Source organism: Haliaeetus albicilla, chromosome 27 (genome assembly GCF_947461875.1).
Source record: "Haliaeetus albicilla chromosome 27, bHalAlb1.1, whole genome shotgun sequence".
In the NCBI taxonomy this organism is placed as follows: Eukaryota; Metazoa; Chordata; class Aves; order Accipitriformes; family Accipitridae; genus Haliaeetus; species Haliaeetus albicilla.
In genome coordinates this window covers 2,411,589-2,434,989 of record NC_091509.1, presented here as the reverse complement: position 1 = coordinate 2,434,989, position 23,401 = coordinate 2,411,589, and the positions used below count along the sequence as shown (strand labels likewise).

General features: G+C 58.7%; 1 protein-coding gene and 1 long non-coding RNA gene across 3 annotated transcripts in view; one reads left to right on the top strand and one right to left on the bottom strand.

Moving 5' to 3' along the window:
• The window catches only part of PCDH1 (protocadherin 1), a 56,441-nt gene extending 37,147 nt beyond the window's left edge, over positions 1-19,294 (bottom strand). For both annotated transcript variants that reach the window (XM_069772883.1, XM_069772884.1), the window contains exons 1-3: positions 19,109-19,294; positions 12,414-13,228; positions 8,614-10,806 (exon numbers count right to left, since the gene is read on the bottom strand). In XM_069772883.1, coding sequence (XP_069628984.1) covers positions 8,614-10,806; positions 12,414-13,228; positions 19,109-19,172 — 3,072 coding nt within the window. In that variant the 5' untranslated portion in view covers positions 19,173-19,294. The remainder of the gene's footprint in view (positions 1-8,613; positions 10,807-12,413; positions 13,229-19,108) is intronic.
• A 260-nt stretch (positions 19,295-19,554) lies between these two features.
• Positions 19,555-22,295, top strand: LOC138682378 (uncharacterized). Its single transcript, XR_011322475.1, has 2 exons — positions 19,555-20,232; positions 21,756-22,295. It is a non-coding gene; the product is annotated as an uncharacterized lncRNA (long non-coding RNA).
• The last annotated feature ends 1,106 nt before the right edge of the window (positions 22,296-23,401 follow it).

Here is a 23,401-nt window from a genome sequence, read left to right as displayed (position 1 = left end):
AAATTAAGACTGGAAAGGAAAATACGGAAATAAATCATCTGAAGGGTAAATCATAAAATCTAAAGGGGTCATAATCTTTATGGAATAATGTCTAAATTGGAATGACCGTGGTGTCCTGAAATGTCTATCACCTTCAAGCTGATAATAGAGCCATTTTGTAGATAGTTGGTATAGAGCGGAAATTGCTCAGGACACAGAAGGAGGTCTCATAATCACGTTAAAACCATCTGAAGATCCCAGGGAGAAAAAGGTTCCAGGACTGGGAGTAACGCTTGAATAAAGCCCTCGAGGAATCCAACAGCTGTAGAGTGGGAAAATAATGCTAGCAAAATAATGAGCTAATCTGGCTCCCAGTTGCACCCAGTGGAGCTGACAGATAGTATTGAAAGCTCTGGGGAGAGCAGGGGGTCCCAAGCCATAGACTCAGGACTCTAAAAAAAAGAGAGATAACCAGGAATGCTTCAATGGAAGACTTTGCATGGGAAAAATGTCAATTTGTGGAAATTGGATCATTTTTCAAGTGAGTTTCTTGTTTCAAAGCTGGGGCAGGGGGGATATCTTTGCTGACATGCAAAAATGAAAAAAATGATGCTCTTGCAAAGGTAACTTTCACTTCAGAATTCAAGCCAAGTATTAATTATGAAGCTAAATTCAAAAAGGTCAGTCAGAATCATGCCTTCAGAAATTACTAGGAAAAATACATATATTTATACAGCTATATCCATTGATTAACTTGAGCCAAAATAGAAAAAAATTTGTCAATTCTTGCTGATATGTTTTCAAATTGAAAATTTTCCTCTGATAGCAGCTCTGTTTTCTAACCACCTCTATTTCCATAGGCAAAGGGCAGAAGCTTCTCCTGCTTCGTCAAGGAATTGTGTCTATTCCATAAGTCTGTGCACAAACACTCTAGACATCAGCAGAGCCCTCACTTTAGTGCTCTGCAACCAACCTGCACCTAATGATGAATGATGATACTGGGTAAGACAAGCCTTCATTTGGAGAGATCAAACAGGTAAGAGGTAAGACAAGTAATATTGTAAGGCTTGTTAAGGCCACTTATCTTGCCTGCACTGGTCTGGCATTGCCACTCTTACTGGTACAGGAACCCTAGTAAGGATGAGCTGAGGACAGCTTTCTTTTACCCTATCCTCAAATCCCGGGTGAGCTGTCAAGTCCTTGGGCCAGAACTTGCAGATTGTGGCTCAAGAAAAATTTCCTGAGCATTAGAGAAGGTTTCTGAGCTCTATTCTCTGGGCAAGAGATGTCCTGATAGTCCCTAATAAACTGTGATCTACTTGAAATCCTTGGAAAAAACAACCCAAGCTCCTCCAGGCACTGCCAGAGCCTTGAATCACAACACCTTGCCCAGCCTGAATAATAACGAAGGGCTCTTCAAACATCTGAAATACTGATTTTGCTTTCTACTGGGCTTGAGTGCTTTTGATGAAGAAGCAGAAAGATTAACAGATTAGTATAAGAGGAACATCAGACATCACATTAGCAAGACATTTAGAGCACGATCTCAGTCCCAAGCTCAGACAAGAAGTCCCCCCCCCAGCAGGGATGGATATCTGTCAGAGTCTCCCTGGGATTCCTGCCTCCCTGGCAGCAGCTTTGCAGCTGCTCAAGAGCATTGGGGAGTTTGGAGCATGTGAAAACCAGGCCACGTGGGAGCTAAATAGCTCCAGGCTTTCAGGTTGCTCAGGCCTTTAGAGATGTCTCAGAGGAGCTGAATCAGGGCACTCTGCTCCGAGAACTTCACTACGGAGCAGGATCAGTTCCAAGGGAGAGGTGGCAATTCGCTGCCCTCCCAAAATGATGGCTCTAAAGACAGCTTTGATGAAACCTGCCAAGATCACCAGCCATGCCATGCCACGTTTAGATAGTAGATCAGGAGGCAGGTATTTTGCAAGTGAAGAGGTGCTCAGAAGGTTGTTTACCTCCCTGGGCAGGGGCATCCTTAGGGATCTTTGGGCGGGATCCACAAGGCATGGCTGTGAATGCCAAAATGGATGTAAATGATGAGATAACACACGACCTTTCTCCTGCCCTCCTAGCAGGTCACTGCCACAAACCTACTCTCCCACCCACTCTTTCCTGTGAGCGTCTGAAGGACTGAGGCAGTAAACAGCTTACACCACAGGAAGACATTCATGCAAAACAACTAGGAGACATTTTTAAGGGATCTTGGGGAGTTGTTTTCTTTCTGTTCCTTTGTCTGACCTCCTCTTTGCCTTGTGCTTTTGACCCCAGGGTTGAGTCAGGAACCCCACTAGGAAAAGAAACCTATACTGCTGGTGGAATATGGAAAGCAGGTCCTCAAGGGTGCAGACTGAGACCTCCAGAAAAGTCCAGAAAGTCAGAGAGAAGACAAAGTCAACAGAGGACCTACTGGGGGGTGGCTGAGTGGGTCTGAGTTGCAGGTGATCCTGGCTCCCATAAGTGAAACCAAGACCGAGCTTCTTCCCAGTTGCACTGATGGACGCTGCAGCTAGCATCAGGGGGAACAAGTGCCAGAGGTGGCCTGTGCCCCTGCAGCCAGGCTCCTCCCCACCCACGTTCAATCCTTCTCCGCCTCAGCCAAGCAGACTGCGTGCTTCCTGGGCTCCTGAAGGAGCAGGGGACTGTGGGAAGAGTCCCTTTTGGAGTAATCTCCATCGACCATCTTGGTTTCTCCCAAGAGCAGAGCTTGGGTTGTGTAACTGCAGCTTAGATGGACCGGCTTGCAGGGCAGTACGTAGGAGCACAGCTCTCCCGTGGAGATGGGCTGTGCCCAGGGTTTCAGGGGCAGGTGCTCTCACACAACAGGTATGCATGGGGATGGAGGGTGGAGGGGGAAGAAGGTGCTTTGGGCTTGGCACAGGGCTCAGCTCCAGGGGCAGAGTTCAAAAGAACATGCCAGGAAGAGAGAAATTTGACAGGGTACCGCAGGGGCTGGATGTCCAAGACACCACAAACCGTGAAGGGGAGCTCCTGTTCTTTGCGACCCACCGCGGCACAGCCCCACGTGAGTCAGCCCATGCACAGCTGCATGGCTCTCGCACACGATTCATGCCGGGGCTCCTGGGTGGACACCAGCTCCAGACACACAAGTGCAGAGCATCCACCTCTTGGCTGCTGCCTCACACCCTCCTGGGGCTGCCCTCCTCGCCTGGAGCTGACACAGTTCCCAGGGACAGAGCTGCTCTGCGCCCCTTTGCTCCACACATCCTTTAGCCCTTGCTCTCCCCCGCAACACCCCACCCCATCCTGCCCTACATCATGCACCCTCTCATTACCCCAGCCTCCTCTCCATCCTGTCCCAGAACATCCCAGCTCTGTCCTCACCCGGCAGCACCCCACCCTCCACCCCCTCCAGCCTCATCCCCCCCCTCCACCCTTCACCCCATCCGTGTCCTGCTGGATGCTCTCTGGGCGGAGGGACCACAAAGTGCCCGGGGACACGCCCCGTCGCAGCATGGGATTTTGCCCCAGGATTTGGGTGACTGATTAAGCAGGCTGCAGGGCTGGGCCCTGCTCCAGGCTGGTTTGTGCGTGCAGGGAACAGCACTGCAGCTGAGAGCCCGGCCGAGCGGGCAGAGCAGTGCTGGGAATATCAATCAGTGCAGCTTGGACCAGGCGGCTGCCCACACAGCCAGCGCTTTCATCGCACAGAGGTTCCACAGCTCGGCTGTCAGAGCCAGCCAGGGACTCAGCCCTGTGCTGTGAAGGGCTCAGCATCGCTCTGTACTGGGGCCAGCAGACAGCCGGTCAGGAGAGACTGATGGGGAGCAGAAAGCAACAGGGAAGGGGGAGGTCACTGCCCGAGCAGAGCAGGAGGAGAGATCAGGAGAGGGATGGAGAAGACCAGATACAATTGTGAAAGAAAAGAGGAGAGGATGGGGCGGGGGGGGAGGAGAAGCCCCCCAGATCCAAGCTAGGAAAGCCCGTGTTCACCACAGACCAACACTGGCTCCAAGTGCATCAGGCAGGGGAGAGCCTGGGGGTGCGAGAATTGAGAACAGGAGGGCAGGGAGGAATGAGCAGCATCTGGCTCAGCAGGGTGGGAAGAAGGGACCTGGCCAGAGCTGCAAGCCACCCAGGCAAGCCCAGCCAGATATGAGGAGCCCCAGGCAGGTAGCACAGGCTGGGCGAGCCTTCAAGGGAGCAAAGGACAAGGTCCCAAGCTCTGGTAAGGCCAGGGACTGTCAGGCAGGAGAGACTTGATGCTCTCCTCAATGGGATAGGGACAGTCAGTGCCACTGCCTCCCTGCAGACATGCTGCTTACAGAGGAGTCGTCACCTGCCCAAGGCTGCCCACTATGTACACCCTGCTGTCACCTCCCACCGCAGACAGGCTACGTACACCCCACTGCCACCGCTCCACACAACGGAGCTTGCACATAACCCTGTGCCGCCTCTCCCTGTGGTAGTGGCTGTGTACCCCCCTGTGCCTCCTCCCGCTGCAGTACAGGCTGCAGATGCTGCCACCTCCTCTGGGGACAGGGGTTGTACCCCTCCCTGTGCCCCCTCCTCCCAGAGGAGACAGGCTGCACCCCTCTGTATCACCTACCCCTGCCGCACAACCTGCGCACACACCTCCGCTACCCCCCGACACAGAGATCGCACCCACCCCTGTGCCACCCCGCTGTGGGGTACGGGCTGTGAGCACCCCGCTGCCACCTCCCGCATGCGGAGCGCAGGCTGAGTACACCCCCGTGTCACCTCCCCCTGCAGCACAGCCTGCGCACACCCACGCTGCCTTTGGCAGTACAGGCCAGGCTGTATCAAGGGGTTGCTTGTCACCCATGGCTGAAGCTCTTCATTTCAGGGTCCCAAATGTCCCACGGAGCTCTGCCAGGCAGAGGCACCCCTCCCTGCCATAAACCAAAGTGCCCCAGCGCAGACCTGCCAGGAGCCATGGCGCATTCCTGCCTCGCTCGTGGGGCTCTCAGCATCCTCACTAACTCCCCAGAAGCCAGCGTGGCGTACGACCCACTCCTCGCCCCCTCTTGTGCTCCTCAACTCCCACAAGCACCCCATTGATGCTCACAAGCTGCTGTGCATTCACAGTTGTTTTACAGAGCCCAGCCACTCCTCCCAGCACAGTTAGGGCTCAGCCCCCGCACCGGAGCCCCCGGGACCTCACCGACACACTCCCTCATTCAGTCTCTGCACGTCAGAGCCAAATCTGAACCAAGTGCAATTGATCCCGTGAGCAGGAGCTGATTTCGCAGTGCCTTGGAACTGCTCCCAGCACAGTGTCTTTCTGAAACTGGGGAAAAACAGGGCAGGTCCCCCATGAACCCTCAGCTCCATCTGCAGCTCGTTGCTGGATCCATTTATCAGCTCATTCCACGTGAACGACCTTGAGAAAATCCACTGACCCAGGACGGTAGGAGACTTTCCCAGACATCTGCCAACACCTAAACCTGCAATTTATGGAGACTCTAAGCTAAATTCTAAAACAAGACAATTTCATTTCTGTCCATTACAGTTACAATATTCCTCTTATCCCCCCCCGCAGAGAGTAATTAATACTGCACCGTGCTTTTAAGCCTGCAGGCAGGTGCAGGCACCTCTGCTGAGCTTGCAGTAGCATGCTGAAGCTAACACCACTCCAGCCACCTTCTCAGATGGTGGGGGGCTGTGGGGACCCGGGGCAGTCTTGGGTTTGTGCAGCCAGGAAAGTATGTAGCATAGCCCTCCTGGTCTAAAAAAGCCCGAAATGATGGAGCCTGGGAGACGGGCAGAAGAGAGAGATGCTCCCCACGCCAGCGTCTGAGAGGTTGCGTTCTCACCCCACGTTCATCAAAGAGCTGCCGAGGACAAGGAAGAAAGGGAAACTTCTCTCAGAAAGTTCCCAAAGGGAAGCAGATAGCAACACTGAGCCAAGCCCCCAGACTGCCCTGCCCAGCCCTGCAGGAACTAGTTATTTAGGTGGTTGCTGGTGTCTCCTTTCCTCCTCTGCAGCCATTGCATCTCCCCGCAGGTCCCAGCTCTGCCTGCCTAGGAGGCCCAGACACTTCCTGGACGGTTCAAGATAAAACCTTATGCTGTTAGCAAAACAAACTAGGAGGCTGTGAGAGCCAAGGCTGGCACAGGAATGAAACCACCGAAGCCAGAACCACTGGTTTCCCCAGATGATCTAATCTCTCCCAGAGCCAGAGCTCCTCTTCTCCAGCAGCCTGGTGCAGCCGGTTGGAGCCCCTGGGGAAGAGGTGAAGCTGGCGTGATGGGTGCAGGGATGTCTGCCCCAGTTTGAAAGAAAAACCATGAGAAAGAGGAAGAGGTGGCCCCGGAGGGCGTCCCTGAGATGTGATGCTTGGCTGGAGGGAGGGGGCTGTAGGACAGCCCCATCCAGGGCCTGGGGAAGGGGTGCTGTGCTGCTCCTGCCTAGCAGTATCTATCCTCTCTCCAACCCGCTGGAGACAAGAGCCTGAGCAAGCCCTGTGGCAGCAGCATCACCCCCAACCTGCCTGCCAGGAGGGGCAGAGCCATTTTTATGGGGAGCATGGCCACCTGGCTCCATCCTGGCTCCCTCCTGCAGCCCCACCGCCACCAGCAAGCCTGCCTGGGAGGACCTCTCCTTCACTGCAAGGGTACCCATTGCATCCCAGGGTGGGGGGGAGCACCTTGTTTCGGGTGCTTCCCCCCGGCGCTGCTGACGCACTGAGACTCCATCTGCAACCACGTGCGTCCTCATTCCAGCACTGCAGCGGGCGAGTTGCAGGCATCTTCCAGCCCTCACCAGCAGGATTTGGGTCATGCTAGCCAGGCATCGCGTGGCAGGGTTCTGCTCCTCCATGCACTGGCTTTGGAACACGGGTGGGTCTCAAAAGGACATGGGTATGAACCAGGAGAAGCTATAGAGGGGGATGTTGGGGTGGAAGAAAACTGGGCTGGCTGGTCCGTGGCTCAGACTGCCTCCACATCCACACATGCACATGTGTGTGTATGTACATACATGTGTTGTGAACCAGGTCCTGGAGGAAGCTGTCTCCTTAGAGGGCCAGGCAGTGACTAGAGATAGGAGTTGTCAATCTGGGGAGGGGGGCTCAGTACCATGAGGCCCCATGCTGGGGCACGGTGGAGGGCTCATGGAGATGCCTGGCCCACGTGAGCATCACTTCTGGGCGCTGCGGGGCCCGGGTGCTCCGGTGGCTGAGGACATGGAAAAGATGCCTGGGAAATTGCTGGGAGCAAGAGCATCTTCAGGGGCAGTAGGGAAAATAAGGCACAACCGGTCAAAAATAGAAAACTTTATTGAATTCAAATCCAACAGGGCAGTTGAGCTCAGCCCCATGGCAGGAGCCCAGCCTGCCGCTCACCGGGATACAAAGAAGGGAGCAGGGGTCTCCACAGGGCACAGAGGGTACAGCACAGTGGGGGAGTGGGTTTTCCTCACTCACAGGACCGCAGGAAGAAGGCAAAGCCACAGGCACTCATCCCCCCTCTCCCTCCCTAGCTACTTAAGGATAGACCCGACAGGCGCCAAAGCAGAAACGTGGTGCAAGCTAACTAGCCAGACGGCCCAAGGAAAGAGGGTCCTGCAAGCTCCAGGCTCATCCCACGACCTCCTGGGACAGTTCCAAGCTCCAGTGCACACCAGCAAGCAGCCCTTCCCAGTCCGCAGCCAAGACCTACCTCCGCCTTGCCCCGCACGCAGCAGAAACCCCCGGCTGGACCTAGAGCAGTGACCCGACCGCAGCACGCAGCAGAGACCCCAGTACCCCGCTCCTCCAGCCCTGAGCTCGAGACCCAGCCCCAGCCCCAGCACATGGCCGGACCCATGCCGCCTGATGGAAGCGCCCCGGCCGCCAGGATCCGCTCTCCCCCTCCGCAGCGACTGCAGCACGGCTGCCGCAGAGCCGTAGCTCCGGGCCCGATGCTCGTGCTAAGGGAAGCCCGGTTTTCACCCCGCCGACTATGGCAGAGGGCCCAAGCCTGGGGGAAGCCAGAGCTTGAGCCTGGGAAAAAGGCAGAGCTTTGCTCCTCCACCCAGCCCCACCTGCCTGGGCAGCCACAGCGGGCGCAAAACTCCCTTTTGGGTGGCTTTGTGCACGGATGGTTAAAAGGTTCAGCCGCACCGGCAGAGCCAGGCTGGCAACAGCAAGGCTAGTGCCTTCCTCACTGCTCCCTGGACAGGGGCAGGGCTGGAAACGGGCTGCCCAGAGCTGTGGCAGGAGCTGGACCAGTCTCTCCTCCCCACCAGTCAGCCCAAGCGGAGGGATGGATGGGAGGGTGGGCATTGCCCTCCTCGGTGCTCTTACAGCTGGTCCCCAAAGGGGACCAGGGCGAGTGGGATTCCCTCCCCAGAGCTCCACATGCAGAGGCACACGCATGCAGCACCCTTCGCATCACCGTCACCCAGGCAGCGCCGCCAGGACCCAGCCCCGGGCGCTCTGACAAGGGGTCTGACAGTTTTTGGACTCCCCCTCCCACCATCCCCATCCCCTCCCCAGCCCACAACCAGGCTCAGTGGCTCGGCTCCGGGGTAGTCCTCCGCCAGCCTCCCAGGCCACGCGTGCAGGGCTGGGGGCCAGTCCACGCTCACTCCCAAACCTCTGTCCAGATGGCTCCCCGATGCAGGGGGGGGGCCGCTGCCGGCCTCAGGATGAGCTCTCCTACCTGCTTGTTGGTGTATTTCTGGGGATTGGTGCGGTAGCTGTAGTCCGAGTACTGCTCGGAGCCCGTCGAGTTGTTGTCCCCGGTGCCAACAAAGGTGTTGGTGGCCGGCAGGTCCTGCACCACTTGGTGCTTCTTGGAGGCAGAAGGCGACTGAGGCTGCAGCTGGATGGAGGGCAGCGGCGAGTTGGAGCGGTAATGGCGACCCAGGTCTGGGCTGCCTGGTGGGTAGTTGAGAGGCAGGTGGATTCGGGGGCTGTCGCTGACAGAGTCGTTCATGAGGTTGAACTTGAGCGATTTCTGCAGCCCTGTCTCCTCCTCATCCTCCGTGGGCTTGGGCGGCTTCGGAGACTTGCTCTTCTTCACCTTGCTCTTGCTCTTACCACTCTTGCTGGCCTGCTTGGGTGCATACAGGTCCTTGGTCTCCTTCTTGCCTGCCTGGTAGCCACTCTTGGCCTCCCGCTGCCGGCAGTAGCGCACCAGGACAACCAGCACGATGACCAGGGTGACAGCCACAATGCCAGCAATGACTCCAAAGAGGATGTTGCTTCGCTGCTTGCTGCGCTCATATTCAGGGTCCCCGGCGATGTCTATGTCGAGCGGTGTATCCAGGCTGTGCCCCACCAGCGTGTCCAGCAGCGTGCGGTTGGCTAGCGTCTCGTTGACGTAGAAGTGCACCAGGGCTGTGCCGTGCCGTGAGGGCTTGCCCTTGTCATTGACACGCACTACCAAGCGGTGCAGGCCATGGTGCTTGCGGAGGATCTCCTTCTCCAAGGTGATGTCTCCACTGTGCGGGGAGATCTGGAAGAGCTCGAAGGGGTTGCCTCCTGTGATGCTGTAGGTCAGCTCTGCATTGACACCGGAGTCAATGTCCTCCGCCTTGACCTTGCTCACCTGCTGGCCAGGGCTGGTGTGGGGCAGGATGTGTTTGTAGGTGGCATTGGAGGGTGAAGTGATGAAGGGGGCGTTATCATTCTCATCCAAGACGTTGATGGTCACCCCCACGTAGGCAGACCTGGGAGGATCCCCACTGTCCACTGCCTTGAGTCGGAAAGTGTACGTGCTCTGCTGCTCCCGGTCAAAAGAGATGCTGGAGAGGATGGTGCCGGTGCCATTCTGGATGACAAAATCCCCATTGTCTTGCTCCACCGACAGCTGGATGCGGGCGTTTTCTCCTTTGTCAGCATCGATCACCGTCACCATGCCCACAGGGCTGAGGGGCGGCATGTTCTCCATCACTGAGAAGTTGTAGCCGCTCAGCATGAACTTGGGGTCGTTGTCATTCCTGTCCATGACATTGATGGCCACAGACGCTGTGCCCTTGAGGCTGGGGCTGCCCTTGTCTGCCGCCACCACCAAGAATTCATAGCGTTCCCGCTGCTCTCGGTCCAGCACTGCCTTCACCCGGATCTCCCCGGAGTCGGGGTCAATGGTGAAGGAGCCCTTGGAGGAGGGGTCTGTCACCAGGGAGTAAACCAGCTTGGCATTGGAGCCACTGTCAGCATCGCTGGCACTCACCTCCATCACCAGATCGTCGGGCTCATTGTTCTCAGGGAAGGCCACCTCGGTGAAGCTCTGGCTGAAGACAGGCGCGTTGTCATTCACGTCCACTACTTGCACCTTCAAAGAGTTGGTGCTGGAGAGGGGCGGGTTCCCCGAGTCCACCGCCACAATCTCAATAGTGTACTCCTTCACCGACTCGTAGTCCAGTGGCGTGGTGGTCTGTAGGAAGTATTTCTTCTTGGTGTCACTCCCTGTTTCACTAGCCTGCCGCAGCTGGAACGGGACATCACCAGCCACCACACAGGTCACCACAGCGTTTTCGCCCTCATCTCGGTCGGACACCTGCACCAGAGCCACTGCTGTCTCTACTGGCACATCCTCCGAGATGTTTGCCATGCCATCCTGGTGGGTGACGAGCCCAATACCTCGGATTTCTATGGAGGGCGCATTGTCGTTCATGTCCTTGATGGTGACCACCACCTGGGTGCGGGCACTCTTTGGGTTGGCCCCCTTGTCCTTGGCCATGACGGAGAACTTGAGGATGTTGACATCCTCGCGGTCGATGGGTCCCTGCACGGTGATGAGCCCCGTGGTGCGGTCCAGGCGCAGCAGCCGGCGCACCATGTCTGAGGCTTGGTGGAAGGAGTAGTCAATTTCGGCGTTGGCGCCCTGGTCCGAGTCATTGGCCTTCACCTGCGGGATGGAGGGAGAAACGGTGAGCAAGAGGGCAAGCCAGTGCGAGCCCCTCCGCAAACCGCCGCGCTGCCCACTGCAGCCTCCTCTGGGGATAGCTGGGGGGAAAAAAACAGGATTTCCTCTTCTGGGGCCAAGGACTATGGGGCAAAGAGCCTGGGACCGTCAGAGCAGCTGGGAGCGGCCCTCCGGCACAGAGGCTTTTCTTTGCTCTTCCAGTAAAACCGGCTAGGCCGGTTGGCTGCGCTCCTCTCCCGGCCAGCTCCAGCACGCAGGGAATCCTCCGGGAACCCGTGCCTCTTCGACCCAGGCAGCAGCAGCAGGGAGGGACTTCTCCAGCTGTGCCCGCTCTGCAAAACCCTCCCCAAAGAGGGGCTGGAGCAGCTGCCTGGCTGATGTGAGGATGAGGAGGATGGAGGCAAGGATGTGCGGAGCTGCAGCAGCGTCATCCCAGCATTCAGGGATTCAGCCAAGCGGGGACTGGGGCTGCCTGAGCTCTGCACAGCACCAGCCATCCCTGCCCACCCGTCAGGAGCTCTGCATTCACATAAACCTGCCTCTACGCCTATTATTTGCTTTCTAAAGAAGATGAGGTTTGTCTAACATTTGCCTCCCTAATCGGCTCTCCGAGCAGCCTCTTCTCTGCACCATTTGCTGCTCTGCCGTTATCTTGCTCAGCAGATTTGGATGGAGAACGAAAGTTGTTAAATGTAAATTCCACCTTTTACCTCCACTCACAAAAAAGGCGGAAGTCATTTTCCCCCTGAAAGATAAAAGCTGAGCAATGGCAGCAGTGGCGTCTCAGCCCATTCTCCTCCCGGCCGTGCAGCTCCCTTATCTGCTTCCAACTTCCATTCTCTTAACAGTGAAAAATGAATTCTTAAAAAATTCACATCAGAATTAGCAAGCAGATGAGAGCTGGCCGCGCTCCGCTTATTAAGATGGCAGCTGCAGATAAACAGATGTCGGCTACTATCATCTCAATGCCCCCTCCAAGCCAAATCCACTGAGATTCATCCCCTCGGGCTCCCCGGTCTAGTTTGCACCGCTGCCTGAGATGGGGCAGAACCCCTGGCCCCTGCAGACAGCAAGGCACCCCTGGAGTCATGGGCAGCCCCCCCAGATGGGCAGTAGGGACGCTGCCTGCCCCCCATCTCTTGTGTGAGCCTGAGTTTCCATGGAGCGGCCAAGGGAATGCAACTTATGAAAGGGTCTATGTCTTGTCTGCGGGCAGCATTGAGACAGGTCTGGCATGAAGCCAGACTCCCCATGGACCTCAGGTCCCAGCCCTCCCCATAACCCAGAGCCTTTCTCCCACATATCCGCCAGCCCTGCTGCTGCCCCTCAGTCGTGTCCTGCAGCCCCCGCTCTGGCTGCACCTTCCTGCGCATCCTTTCCAACCTCGTTTTAGCAGATGTGACATCCCAGGGACCTGCCTGCCTGATGGCCACAGGTGACACTGTGGGCTCCTACGGCTTGCAACTCTTCTAGGCTCCCTCCTCCTTTGAAGAACCGTGGCAGCAAGCGGTTGTACAAATGCTTCCCAGGCTGTCCCTGCTGCAGCCAGGTAGGAGGGGAACTGGGGAGAAGAAAGCCCCTGCACTCACCTGGAGGACAGAGTGCCCCACAGGGCTGTTTTCAGAGAGCTCCGCCTCATACAGGGCCTTCTCGAACTTGGGTGCGTTGTCATTCATGTCCAGGATGGTAATGCGAAGCAGGGCGCTGCTCGCCCGTGGTGGGTTGCCTCCGTCCTGCACCTTAATGGTCAGATCGTAGGAGTCCCACTGCTCCCGGTCCAGGTTCCCCATGACGATCAGCTGCGGCTGCTTCTCGTCCTGATCCTCCGCCACCTGCAGCCCGAAGAGCTCCTGTGCCTCCGGACCAGCCGTCAGCTCATAGGAGGCAACGCCATTGGGGCCCGAGTCCCTGTCCATGGCCAGAGGGATGGGGAAGAGCGTCCCAATGTTGGTGTTTTCGGGGATGGAGAGGGTGAGAACGGGCGAGGCGAAGTTGGGGGTGTTGTCATTGATATCAAGCACCTCTATCTGCCCCTCAAGCAGGCGTGGGCTGCTGCTCAAGATCAGGTCAGTGATGGACACTTCGAACTCCAGGAAGCAGGGCTGTCCAGGCAGGAGGTGCTGGCACTCACGCAAGCTCTCCCGGTCGATGGAGGTCTCTGTGGTGTAGATGTCGCCAGTCTTGCCATCCACACGTAGGTACGGGGCCCCCACTTCCAGCTTGTAGAGGTGCCCCACGTCTGGGAAGCCGTAGTCGGAGGCCAGGCTCCCTATGAGGGTGTTGGGGGGTTGTTCCTCCTGCACTTTGTAGACCACACGCGTCCCAGAGACTAGGGCAGGGAGCTGGAAGAGGAGCCACAGGCCCAGGCAGGATGCCAGTGGTTTCATCCCGCACTGCAGGGGAGCTGCAAGGAGATACAGACACCAGAGGTTAGGCAGCCCCAGGCCCCCAGGACCGCTCAGCCCCAGCCCATTTCCCTGGCGTATCCTTTTGGGTGCAGCCCCTGTGCCATGCAGGACTGCACATGGTCCCAAAGCAGCCCCCTGAAGGGAAGGGGCTTCAGGGGCTCGCCTGGCAGAGCTGGCCCCAGCCATGGTCTCCTGGCAGCCTCCGCAAGCAAGTGCCCAGGAGGACCAGTCCCGGCTTGCAAAGTTCCTGCAACGCCCTGCTCGAGTGAGCAACCCAGTCATTGAAACCTCAGCCCTGGCTTCCTGTCACTAGCAGGAAGCCAATCCTGCCACTGTCCACCCTCTTCATCACCACACAAACTGTAATTAGACCCAACGAGGCACACTAACAGGGTGGACTGCACGCAGCCTGCTGCCAGCAACCCGATGGAGCCGGCCAGGCTCAGAGACAGCTTCTCACCACAGAAACACAGGAGCATTGTGTGCCACGCACTGCAGGGGCACTGCCTGCCACGCACGGCAGGGACACAGAGGCACTGCACGAATCTGCCAGCCCTGCACAAACAGGAGCACCAAAAGCGGGGCAGGGGCTCTGCCTGCCCTGCAGGGATGCAGGGCTGCCACCCACCCAGCACTGCAGGGACATGGGGCACTGCACGGATACAGAGCTACCTCCCATCCGTCACCGCAGGGACACAGGGCACTGCCACAGCGGGGACAGAGCAGCACTGCCCTCCCTGCACTGCCGACACAGCAGCACTGCCAGCCTGGTGCTGCGAGATACGAAGGCACCACCCATCCAGCACTGCAGAGATGCAGGAGCCCCGAGCATCATCCATCCTGCACTGCATGCGAGGCACTGCCATCCGCCTGTGCCCCTCGCAGAAAGAGAGCCATTGCCCACCCTTGTGTTAGAGTGACTCACTGCCCACCCTGCACTGCAGTGCAGACATACCCCACAGGGCAGAGCCTGTGCCTCCCCGCGGAGCAGCGGCACTGCACAGCCCCAGCACACTGCAATGGTAGGCACAGCATCTCCCCTCTGCTGCACAGTCACTAGGCAACCCCACACCCTGCGCCAGCAAATACTGTTCCCTTCACTCACTGCAGACACACTGTTCCTTCCCATTCCCTCCCACTCCCAGACTGGGACACTGCATGCACACACTGGGTGCCCACCCTGCCCCGCAGGCAGGACCCTGCCAGTGCCAGTGTCCACCCCACCCGCTGCAGAGGCAGTGACAGAAGTACTGCCCCCCCCCGCATTGCAGAGACACACACTGCACACGCTGCACCGCAGGCACCCAGCCACTGGAAACCTCCTCCCAGTATGCACACACTGCAGAGGCAGTGCCAGGCGCACTGCCAGCCCCACAGAGACTGTCCCCTTCTACGCCAAGCCACATGCCCCGTCACCAAGCCCCTGCCTGCTGCTGTGTTTGGCCACCAGCTTTCCCGTCCCCCGCTTTCCGTTCTGGGAACACACCTTCCTCCTCCAGGGTCCAGGCGCACCCACACAGCTTCTGCCGAGCTGTAAGCATGAAGGGGTGCAGCCCAGCTCACGGGCACCCAGAAAGCTCAGTGGTCAGATGCCCTAAAATCAACAGCCACAAGCATCTGCCATGGTCCCACAGCAGCAACCCTCTCGCCACTCCCATCACTTGCTCTCTCCATACTCTGCATCCAGCCTGTGGGATGGGTGAGCGCTCCTCCACCATCTCCCCTCCACGGTGCCACATAGCAAGTGCTTAATTCCTGGTTACCCTGGCATCATACAGACCCTCAACAAGTGGAGCATCCAGCACTGTCCACCCTAGTACTTCCCGCAAGCCAGCAGCTCCCAGTGCCTCCATCCCTCCGCTTCCCCACAGACAAGAGCCTCACTGGTGGCACGGAAGAGAGGAGCTCTCCCTCCGCAGGTGAAAATACATCCCTATTTCTAAAGATGAAACTATGGTCCTGAAGCCTAGCTTGACTCTGATCCCTTGTCCTGCAAGCATCCTTCATGCAGAGAAGAGGTATTTCCAACCTTGCTGAGGGCATGCATAACTGTCCAGACCGGCACTGTGTACAGATACCTCTGAGATGTATGTCCCCAGGAGGAAGGGAAGAGGCACGCACAGGGCTGAGGATGGAGGAGGTAAGAAGCTGAGCAGAAACACAACGCATCTCTGCATCAATACAGGCAAAACCCAGCGATGCATGTACACGCACACACGTGTGTCTGCACTCAGTGTGCATGTATCCGTGTGTGTCGTATGAGCATTTGGGTGTATGTGCACCTGTCCGGAGCACAACTATGTGCCTGTAGGAAAAAGGTGGACATGCGCACACATGTGCACTAGCCGGGTGTGCAGGCGTGCCACACGTGTGCACGCACTGCGAGGACCACATCCGTGCCTGCACTGGGAGAGCCTGTGCACCAGACAGGAGTTTGCAACCCTGCACTGAGTGCGTGTGTGTGTGCACCGAGCAACGTGTGTGCCTGTGCGGAGGGACCATGTACGCATGCCCCTCTTGCCACCGGGTGTGCATTTGTGTGATGTCACCCCGTGCGGGGGTACTTGCACCGTGTGTGTGTGTGCACTCCGACTGGGTCACACGCGTGTCTGCCAGCAGCATGCGTGTGCTCTCACACCAGACCCCAACCCCCCCATGTCCACCTGCCTTCATGAGGTGTCCAAACCCACACTGAGCTTCATTACCCCATTGCCCCGTGCTCCCTTTGGAAATGGCTGTGCGGCAAGGACAGGGAGAAGGGAAAAACGGGCAGCCCCGGCTGCTGGGAAGGGGCTCCTGGAGGATGCCCCAGCTGGGAGAGGCACCCACGCCCGCTGCCGGACTGTTTGCACAAGCCTGTTTGCACTAGGCTGGGCTGTGACTGCTGATGATGTAGCACCGTCCTGACTAAGCCTTGGCGTGACGTGAAAGATCGCAGGTAAAGGTGAAAGTCCCAAAGCAGTGCGATGCCTCACATGGCCCTGACTAAACTGGGAGGGAGGACCCCAGGAGCTGGAAATGCCAGGAGCCCTGTGCCAGCCTGGAGGAGGAAGGGAGTCACCCAAAGGTGCCAAACACCCATGCTTTCTGCTCCAAAAAAGGAGCTGGAGCCTAAACCCAAGCCCAATTCCTGCAGGTGAAGGAAACCTCCAAAACAGGGAGGCTGGAGGAAGAGAGGGGCTGGGAACCCGAGTGGGACCATCGTCCCACAAGGGACTTGCTGGCAGGCATGAGGGGCCCCGGGTTCGTCGGCGTAAGGAATCCTGCTTGGCGCCTAGGGGTGCGAATGACACAGCACAGACATGAGAGCCCAGAGCTGGGTGTGAGGAGGAGGAGGAGGAAGCCTCCACCACTGGGGAAAAGCACGTCTGTGCAGGAGACAGAGGCTTCCCAGGGGCCAGTCCAAGACATCGGGCTATTTTCCCATGGGATCTAAAGACCATCCCACACTTTCTTCTCAGGTGCCAGGCACCTTTTTCCAACCTGCTGGCAGAGCACAGAGCACTTAAAAATAAAAACCCCTCCCAAAACAACTATTCCTCCGCACACACAATTCTCCCTACGGGGAGAGTGTGAGAGACTGAACCACATGAGAGAGGCGTTAGTCACGCTGCTTAATGCATGACTGGGAAGCTCTCAGAGGACAGTGGCATGCAAAATCCTACAGAATTCAGTCACCCCCACCCCCCAAAAAAAACAAGCCCTAATGACAGAGAGGTTATAAAGCACCGAGAATTTAAGCAACTGCTTGAACAAGCCTGTGCTCCCTGTGATTCCCACAGCCCCTTGGCCCCGTTCCACGGAAGGCAGCACCGCTCCGGGAACGGGCACCAAAGTCCACCCTCTTATTGCTCCCAACGGCTGATTGCGTGGCTGGGAGCCATGCTTACAAGTCTATCCAAACCCTGCACTGAGCACACAAATACTAATCCCGCCCCCCCACCCCCCCAAAGCTCTACTCTGATGCTCAGAGCTGGAGCAACATCCGAGCAAGCAGCAAATGCTAATCACGGCTCCATGGGCTCCACTCCACGCGAGGGCCTGAGATCAAGGACCATATTGTCCAAAAAACAGCCGCTGGTGTTCAGTCCTGCATCGAAGGCACGGATGGCGTGAATCCTGGGCATTTTGTGGCAGGTCCCATGGTTTCCTTCGGCTCCGGCTGCCACTGCAGCTGCTCAGCATTTATGCAGGCTGGGCCCAAGCACCCCGAAGCCAGAGCACCCCGTAACGAGGAACCCCACTTGCTTGTGAACAGCTTTACCCCAAAATCATCTCTTATGAGCTGCACAGTGGTGAAAAGAGGGCAAAGCCTGGGGCCCTCCCTCCTTCTGCCTCCTTCTCCACATCCCTTCCAACTCCGGCAGCCAGCGAGGCAGAGACCTGTCAGAGCCTCCCTAGGGCGGCAGCCCCCATTCTCCCACCTCGGGGGTCCCCCACAGCCCCTCCGGGGTCCTGCGGGCTCCTGTCCCCTCCTGCCACCATCCCACCCTCCATCCCGGCCTGGAGGGAGGTCCTGGGGGAAGGCAAAAACGTGGCGGGCCTGAAACACCCCACCCCGGCAGGGCCGCAGGGAGCCGGCGGCAGCGGGAGCGGCTCTCCTCCGGGACTGCAGCCCGGAGGGGCTGGGGGGGGGGGGTCTTGGGGAGGGGGGGGATAGGGAACCCCCTACCTCGCAGGGTGCCGGGGAGAGCCGCGGCTCCCGGCTCCCAGCCGCCCCTGCCGGCTGGGAGGGAGGATGGAGGCCGGGCTCCGCTCCCCGGCCGCTGCGGCCGCGGCTCCCCGGCCCCCGGCGGGGCTGCCCGGGCTGAGGCTCCGGGCACGCAGCGCTCCGCTCCGCCGCTCCCCGGCGAGCCCCGGGGGGGGATGAACGGGGCGCCTCCCGCCAGCCCCGCACACACACACACGCACACACCCGCGGAAAACACAGGGGAGCCGCTCTCCCGGCACCGGCTTCACGCTCAGCCTGGCGCACAGGCAGGGAAACGGGGGTTTTCTAAGGCGCGGGCACGCACATCCCGCTGACACACTCACTCACACGCACACCCCGCTCCTGTAACACACACACACACACACACACACACCCCCCAACACCTCAACACACCCCCCCGCTCCCGGCACACAAACGCAGCCCGCTCCTCGACACGCACACCACTCCTGTAACCCACACCCCACCGGTACACGCACACATACGCAGAGACACCCCGCCACGGACACAGGCGTGCAAACCTGCCAGACCCCTTCAGCCCGCTCCTCTCGCACACGCACACGCACACACACACACACGCACAGCCCCGCTCCCAGCGCTTGCCCCGGCTCCCAGCCGGCTCCCACCGGCAACTTCTCTCGCTCCCACGCACCAGCGCACCCCGAGCCGCGCTCACACCCCGGGCGCACACACCCAGGGGTGCAAGGGGGACGCACACCCAGAGCCACCTCCGACAGAAAAAAACAAAACAAAACAAAACAAAACCCACAGAAAACAACCCACACGCACTCACCCCGACACAGCCGCACACCCACTGCCACCCCACGCCAACCCACGCTGCCCGGATCCGGGCTGGCCCCGCTCCCCGCCGCACAACAAGTGGCAGCGCCGGGCGGCACCGGTAACCGGGAGCCGCCCGCCCAGCCCCGCGCCCCGCTGCCGCCGCCGCCCGCGCAACCCGGCGCGGAGAGAAGGCGCGGAGAGGCGCGGAGAGGAGCGGAGGGGGAGCGGGATGCTCGCCAGCGCCTCTCCCGCCGCCGCCCGGCCCCGGGTTCACCCTCCCGCACAGCGGCGGGCTCCCGCCCCGGGGCATCCCGCACCGCTCCGCACCGTTCCGCAGCTCTCCGCGGCCGCGGGCGGGGACTCCCGGTCCTGCCGCAGCTCTTACTTGGATGCGGACGGCGCTGCGCTCCGTGCCGGCCCTTTGCGCGCTGATCCAGCGGCGTCTGCATCGCCTCCTCCCCGCCGGGACCGGGCTCCCCCCACCCCCCCCGGCTCCTCTCGATCGTTATCCACGGATGAAAACCAAATTTAAAAAAAAAAAAAAAAGAAAAAGAAAAAAAGGGGAGGGGGGGCGAAAAAAAAAAAAAAATGTCCCGTGGGAACCGCCCCCCTCCCCCGGGCCGGGGCTGCGGCTCCTCCGGCGGAGCGGCGGCGGCAGGGCTGGCGGCAGCCCCGGTGGGCAGCTCCGTCCGTGCCCGCCTCCGTCCCTCGGTGTGTGTGAGGATGTGCAAGGGAAGCGCAGCGCAGGCACGGCCCCTTCCCCCCCCCACCTCCTTCCCCGCTGCCTCCGCCTCTCGCCGCCACCACGGGGAGGTGGAGCTCCGGCTCCTTATCAGATTCCCAGCGCAGCCGGGCCGGGACGAGCGGGTATCGGCTGCCGGGCAGAGCCGTCCGCCCATCGCGCCGCGGACCGCCCGGCTCCGGGCGGCGGGCACGGCGCCAAGCCCCCGGCCCGGTGAAGAAGGGGGGGTCCCCCCACGTCCCCCCCCACCCGGGAACCCCTCACCCCCGGAGACCCCTTCGCTCACGTGTGGGACGGGTCTCCCCTTTCGCTCCCCTCCCAGGGCTCTTGTTTATTCATTTTTGTTCATTTATTTTTACGCCCGGCGCTTCACAGCCCCGCTGCACGGGGGAAGGGGGCTCGGCCGGCGGTGCCCCCCGCTGTGCTAAGGGGACGGCCCCTCCGTGGGAAGGAGGCCACCGGGGGGGCTGTGCCCACCCCTCCTCGGATCCCCCCAACTGAGCAGGGCTCCTGGCAGGCTGCAAGCAATGGCTCCTGCAGCCCTGCCCGGGTGAGGCACTGGGCCCTGGAAAAGCAACTGTCCCCTCCCGTCACACCTTGGTGAATCATGCTTTTATTGCAGGGTGTCGGGACTCGGGAGCAGAGAGCACCTGCGAGCTCCCAAAAGCACCTGCATGCTCCTGGCTGCCCTCGCAACGTCTTCACAAGCTGTGCTACCTCAGCTGGGTCCTCACTCGCCTGCTGAGCCCCCGTGGGACCCCAGATGGGTGAGTGCAAGTCCCAGGGGGCCTGGGGACAGCGTGCTCCAGGGGTGCCCCTTGCCTCGATGCCTACACTGGCCTCTGTGTTCCTGCGAGGAGAGCCAGTGCTCCCTGCCAGCGGGCTGGACCTCCAGCCTGGCCCTCCCAAAGGCCTCAGCTTTCTCAGATGGAGATGCTGGGGTGGCTCTCGGCACCCTGCTAGGGCCAGGCACCCCATGGGGCTGCAGGGTCCCTCACCAAGCAGCACCCGCCTTCTCAAGCCCGGTTGCAGTGCAGATTTCTCGCCAGGATGCTGGAAAGTCGCTTTCTGCTTCTCCGCAGCGTGAGGATGGGAGCCTCGCTCTCTCCGCTGAGCTACGCCAACCTGTTGCGCAGCTCTCTTCGCTGCACACATGCTCAGCTCGGCTGCGATGACTGCACCATCTAGAGGCTGCGCCGGCCTGCTCGGAGGAGCCCTGGCTCTCGCTCAGCCCAAATCACCCCACTTCCCCCCCCCCCCCCCCCGCAAGATGGAAGCTCAGCCCCTGGCAGGGCTTTTTCCTGCTGGGCAGGAGAAAGGAGCTGGAGAGTCATCCCCTCTGGGTGGAAAACCCTGCTCTCCTCCGAGACTTTCCTGTAGCAGGGCCATCTCTGCTCCTACAGGGATGTCGGCTTCTTTGCGTCTGTGTGTTGTTTTTTTCTTCTGGGTGTCAATTGTCATGAAGCCAATTTAGCGGAAGATGTGAAGTGAAAAGCCAGGGAAGGTCAAAGCCCACCGTGGAAGGGCAGGGAAAGGAGCTGTGGGGTTTGTCAGGGTTTACCCTGCTGACACAGCGTGAGCGGGGATCTGGACAGACAGAGGGAATTAAACTCTCTGGAGACAGCATGAGATTTAATTTATCAGTCACTGGCAGCCCTCCTGGGAGGGCTGGAGAGCTGTAGCAAAGGGAATAACTGAGGAAGTGACCCTGTGGATCCAAGGCTGTCTGTGGAGCAGTGAAGGCAAACTTAAGAGATCGCTAGTGACCAAAGGTCCATTTCGCAAGAGGCACAGGTAGTCGATAGGCAAACTGTGCAGAGAGCAGCCAGGGAAGCTGTGCATGCACACAGTTTACTAGTTGCCTCCTATTTGTGAGGGACTGGTGCCTGCCATCTGCAGCCTCTGCTCAGGCACATTTCTGAGAGGCAGGTCCAGGCTCTAAGAGCATAGGGGAAAAAGAAATGTCCCAGCCTCAGGAGTCACCTCTCTGCAGCCCAGAGGAGCTGCCTGGCAAAACCCTCTGCAGTGCCAGCAGCACCTGACGGCCAGGGGAGCTGGCAGGACGCTGCGTCCAGGCCACCCAAGGCCTGGCATCCCAGGGGTGATTTGTCTGTCTCTACCTTCCTCCTCTGCCCACTGCCTTTGAAAGCAGACGAGCTCCTCCCAGAGTGCTCCTTGCCCTCTGACAGCAAGGAAAACCTGATGCTGGCGTTGCCATTCCCTGTCCTCCCTTTGCTTGGGCATTATAGTACACGTCACTGGTCCTTACCTTGTCTTCGCCATTTCCCAGAAAGCCGGGCCAGTCTAAGCAATGGGAAGCCATCAAACTGCAGCTTTGGCTGCAGAGTTGTTTTGTGAGACCCTCCAGATCCTTCCCACCCACCTGCCCCGGTGCTGGCAGTGCCACCAACCCTGGAGATGCTGCTGGAGGTGCTGGCTCGCCCCGCACAGCGGGTACCCCATGCTGGGATGCTCTAGCGTCACGCAGACAGCTGCTTCGTGGCGCCGGTGGGGCCTTGTCAGAAGAACAAAGCCTGCGAGAGAAGAGCATCCAGCTAAATCTCTGGGAAAGCGAGAAGAAAGGGAAACACGGAGAGCAAATGAACCTTACAAGAGAATAAATACCCCCTCCCCAACACACACACGCAGCAACCTGGCTGCCGTCTGCTGCAAGGAGTTCAAAGGCTCTTCTGTTCTTTCTCTCTTATCAGCTCTGGGCTCCACAGGAGAAGCAGCAGCGCGGATTTGGGCAGCAAATGCTAATAACACAGATGTTCTGACAATTTGCTTGTTTCTACAATTAAAAACAAAAAGATCCTCAAAACCCAAATGCAAGGAAATGAGCACATTAAAGAACTTCTCCTCCGCATGCCTACCACGTAATGAAGGGCTGCAGGTTTGCAGTGGAAGGGGCTGAGCGGTTTTGGCCTGATCCGGAGTGTAAGCGGGATGCTGCGGGAGAGGCGCGTCCCTCGGACCGCGCTGCGCTGGCAAGCGCAGACGGGAGGTGTGCTGGCCACGGGATGCGGGCGGCCGACCCCCACGCTGGGATCAATGGAGGGGCTGAACGGCTCGGATGGTCGCTGCCTGTCTTGCCTGTGGGACTTCGACTTGCTGCCGAATTATTGCGAGATTGGTTTTATTACTATTTTAACTCTTTTTTTAACCTTGTTTTTCTCTCAGCTGCACTTTCACTCACTCATTAATTTTGGTATTTTTCTCACGGTATATAACCCCTGTCACGGCTGCCATGGCAACAGGAGGGAATGTGCTCAGCGCTAAAATATCCTCTCAAAAATAACAAAAATAAGACAACAGAGGCAGCTTCTGTGGGCTGCTGTAAATGCAGATCTGGCCCGGCTTTGTGGTGACGGAGGATGAAAGATCCTGCAAGCCGGGGAAGCCCCTGAGCTCTGGTCCTCCCACAGCTCTCAGCCCACCTCGCATCTCAGGGCCGCACAGGCTCCACCATTGCCACGCTGGAAGCTCCTCCTGGGACAGACCCTTGGGGCTGAGCATCACAGACCTTGTCTAGCCTTGAAAGCTCATCCCCTTCCTCAGGGACCACTGTCCCCAAAATATCACTGCGAATGAGGAGGAAACATGGGTATAAACTAGGAGAAGGGGATGAGGCTATTGCTCAGAGGGTTTTGCTGGTCTCTGGTGGGTTTTTAGTCCACACGTGGATCCCTGGATTGAGGAACAAATGGTGATGTGAGGTCCCCAGAACCAGGAGCTGCAGCCAGCATGGTGGCATGGATGGCAGGGCTTGTCACACAAACCTGTTGTCTTTTTCTGACAGGATTACTGGTCTGGTTGAGAAAGGCAATTGTGTTGATATAGTACAGTCGGATCTCTCCGAGGCATTTGACTTACTTCCACCTGACATTTTGATTAAAACTTGCATTATAAGGAATTAACAGGGCACATATTAGA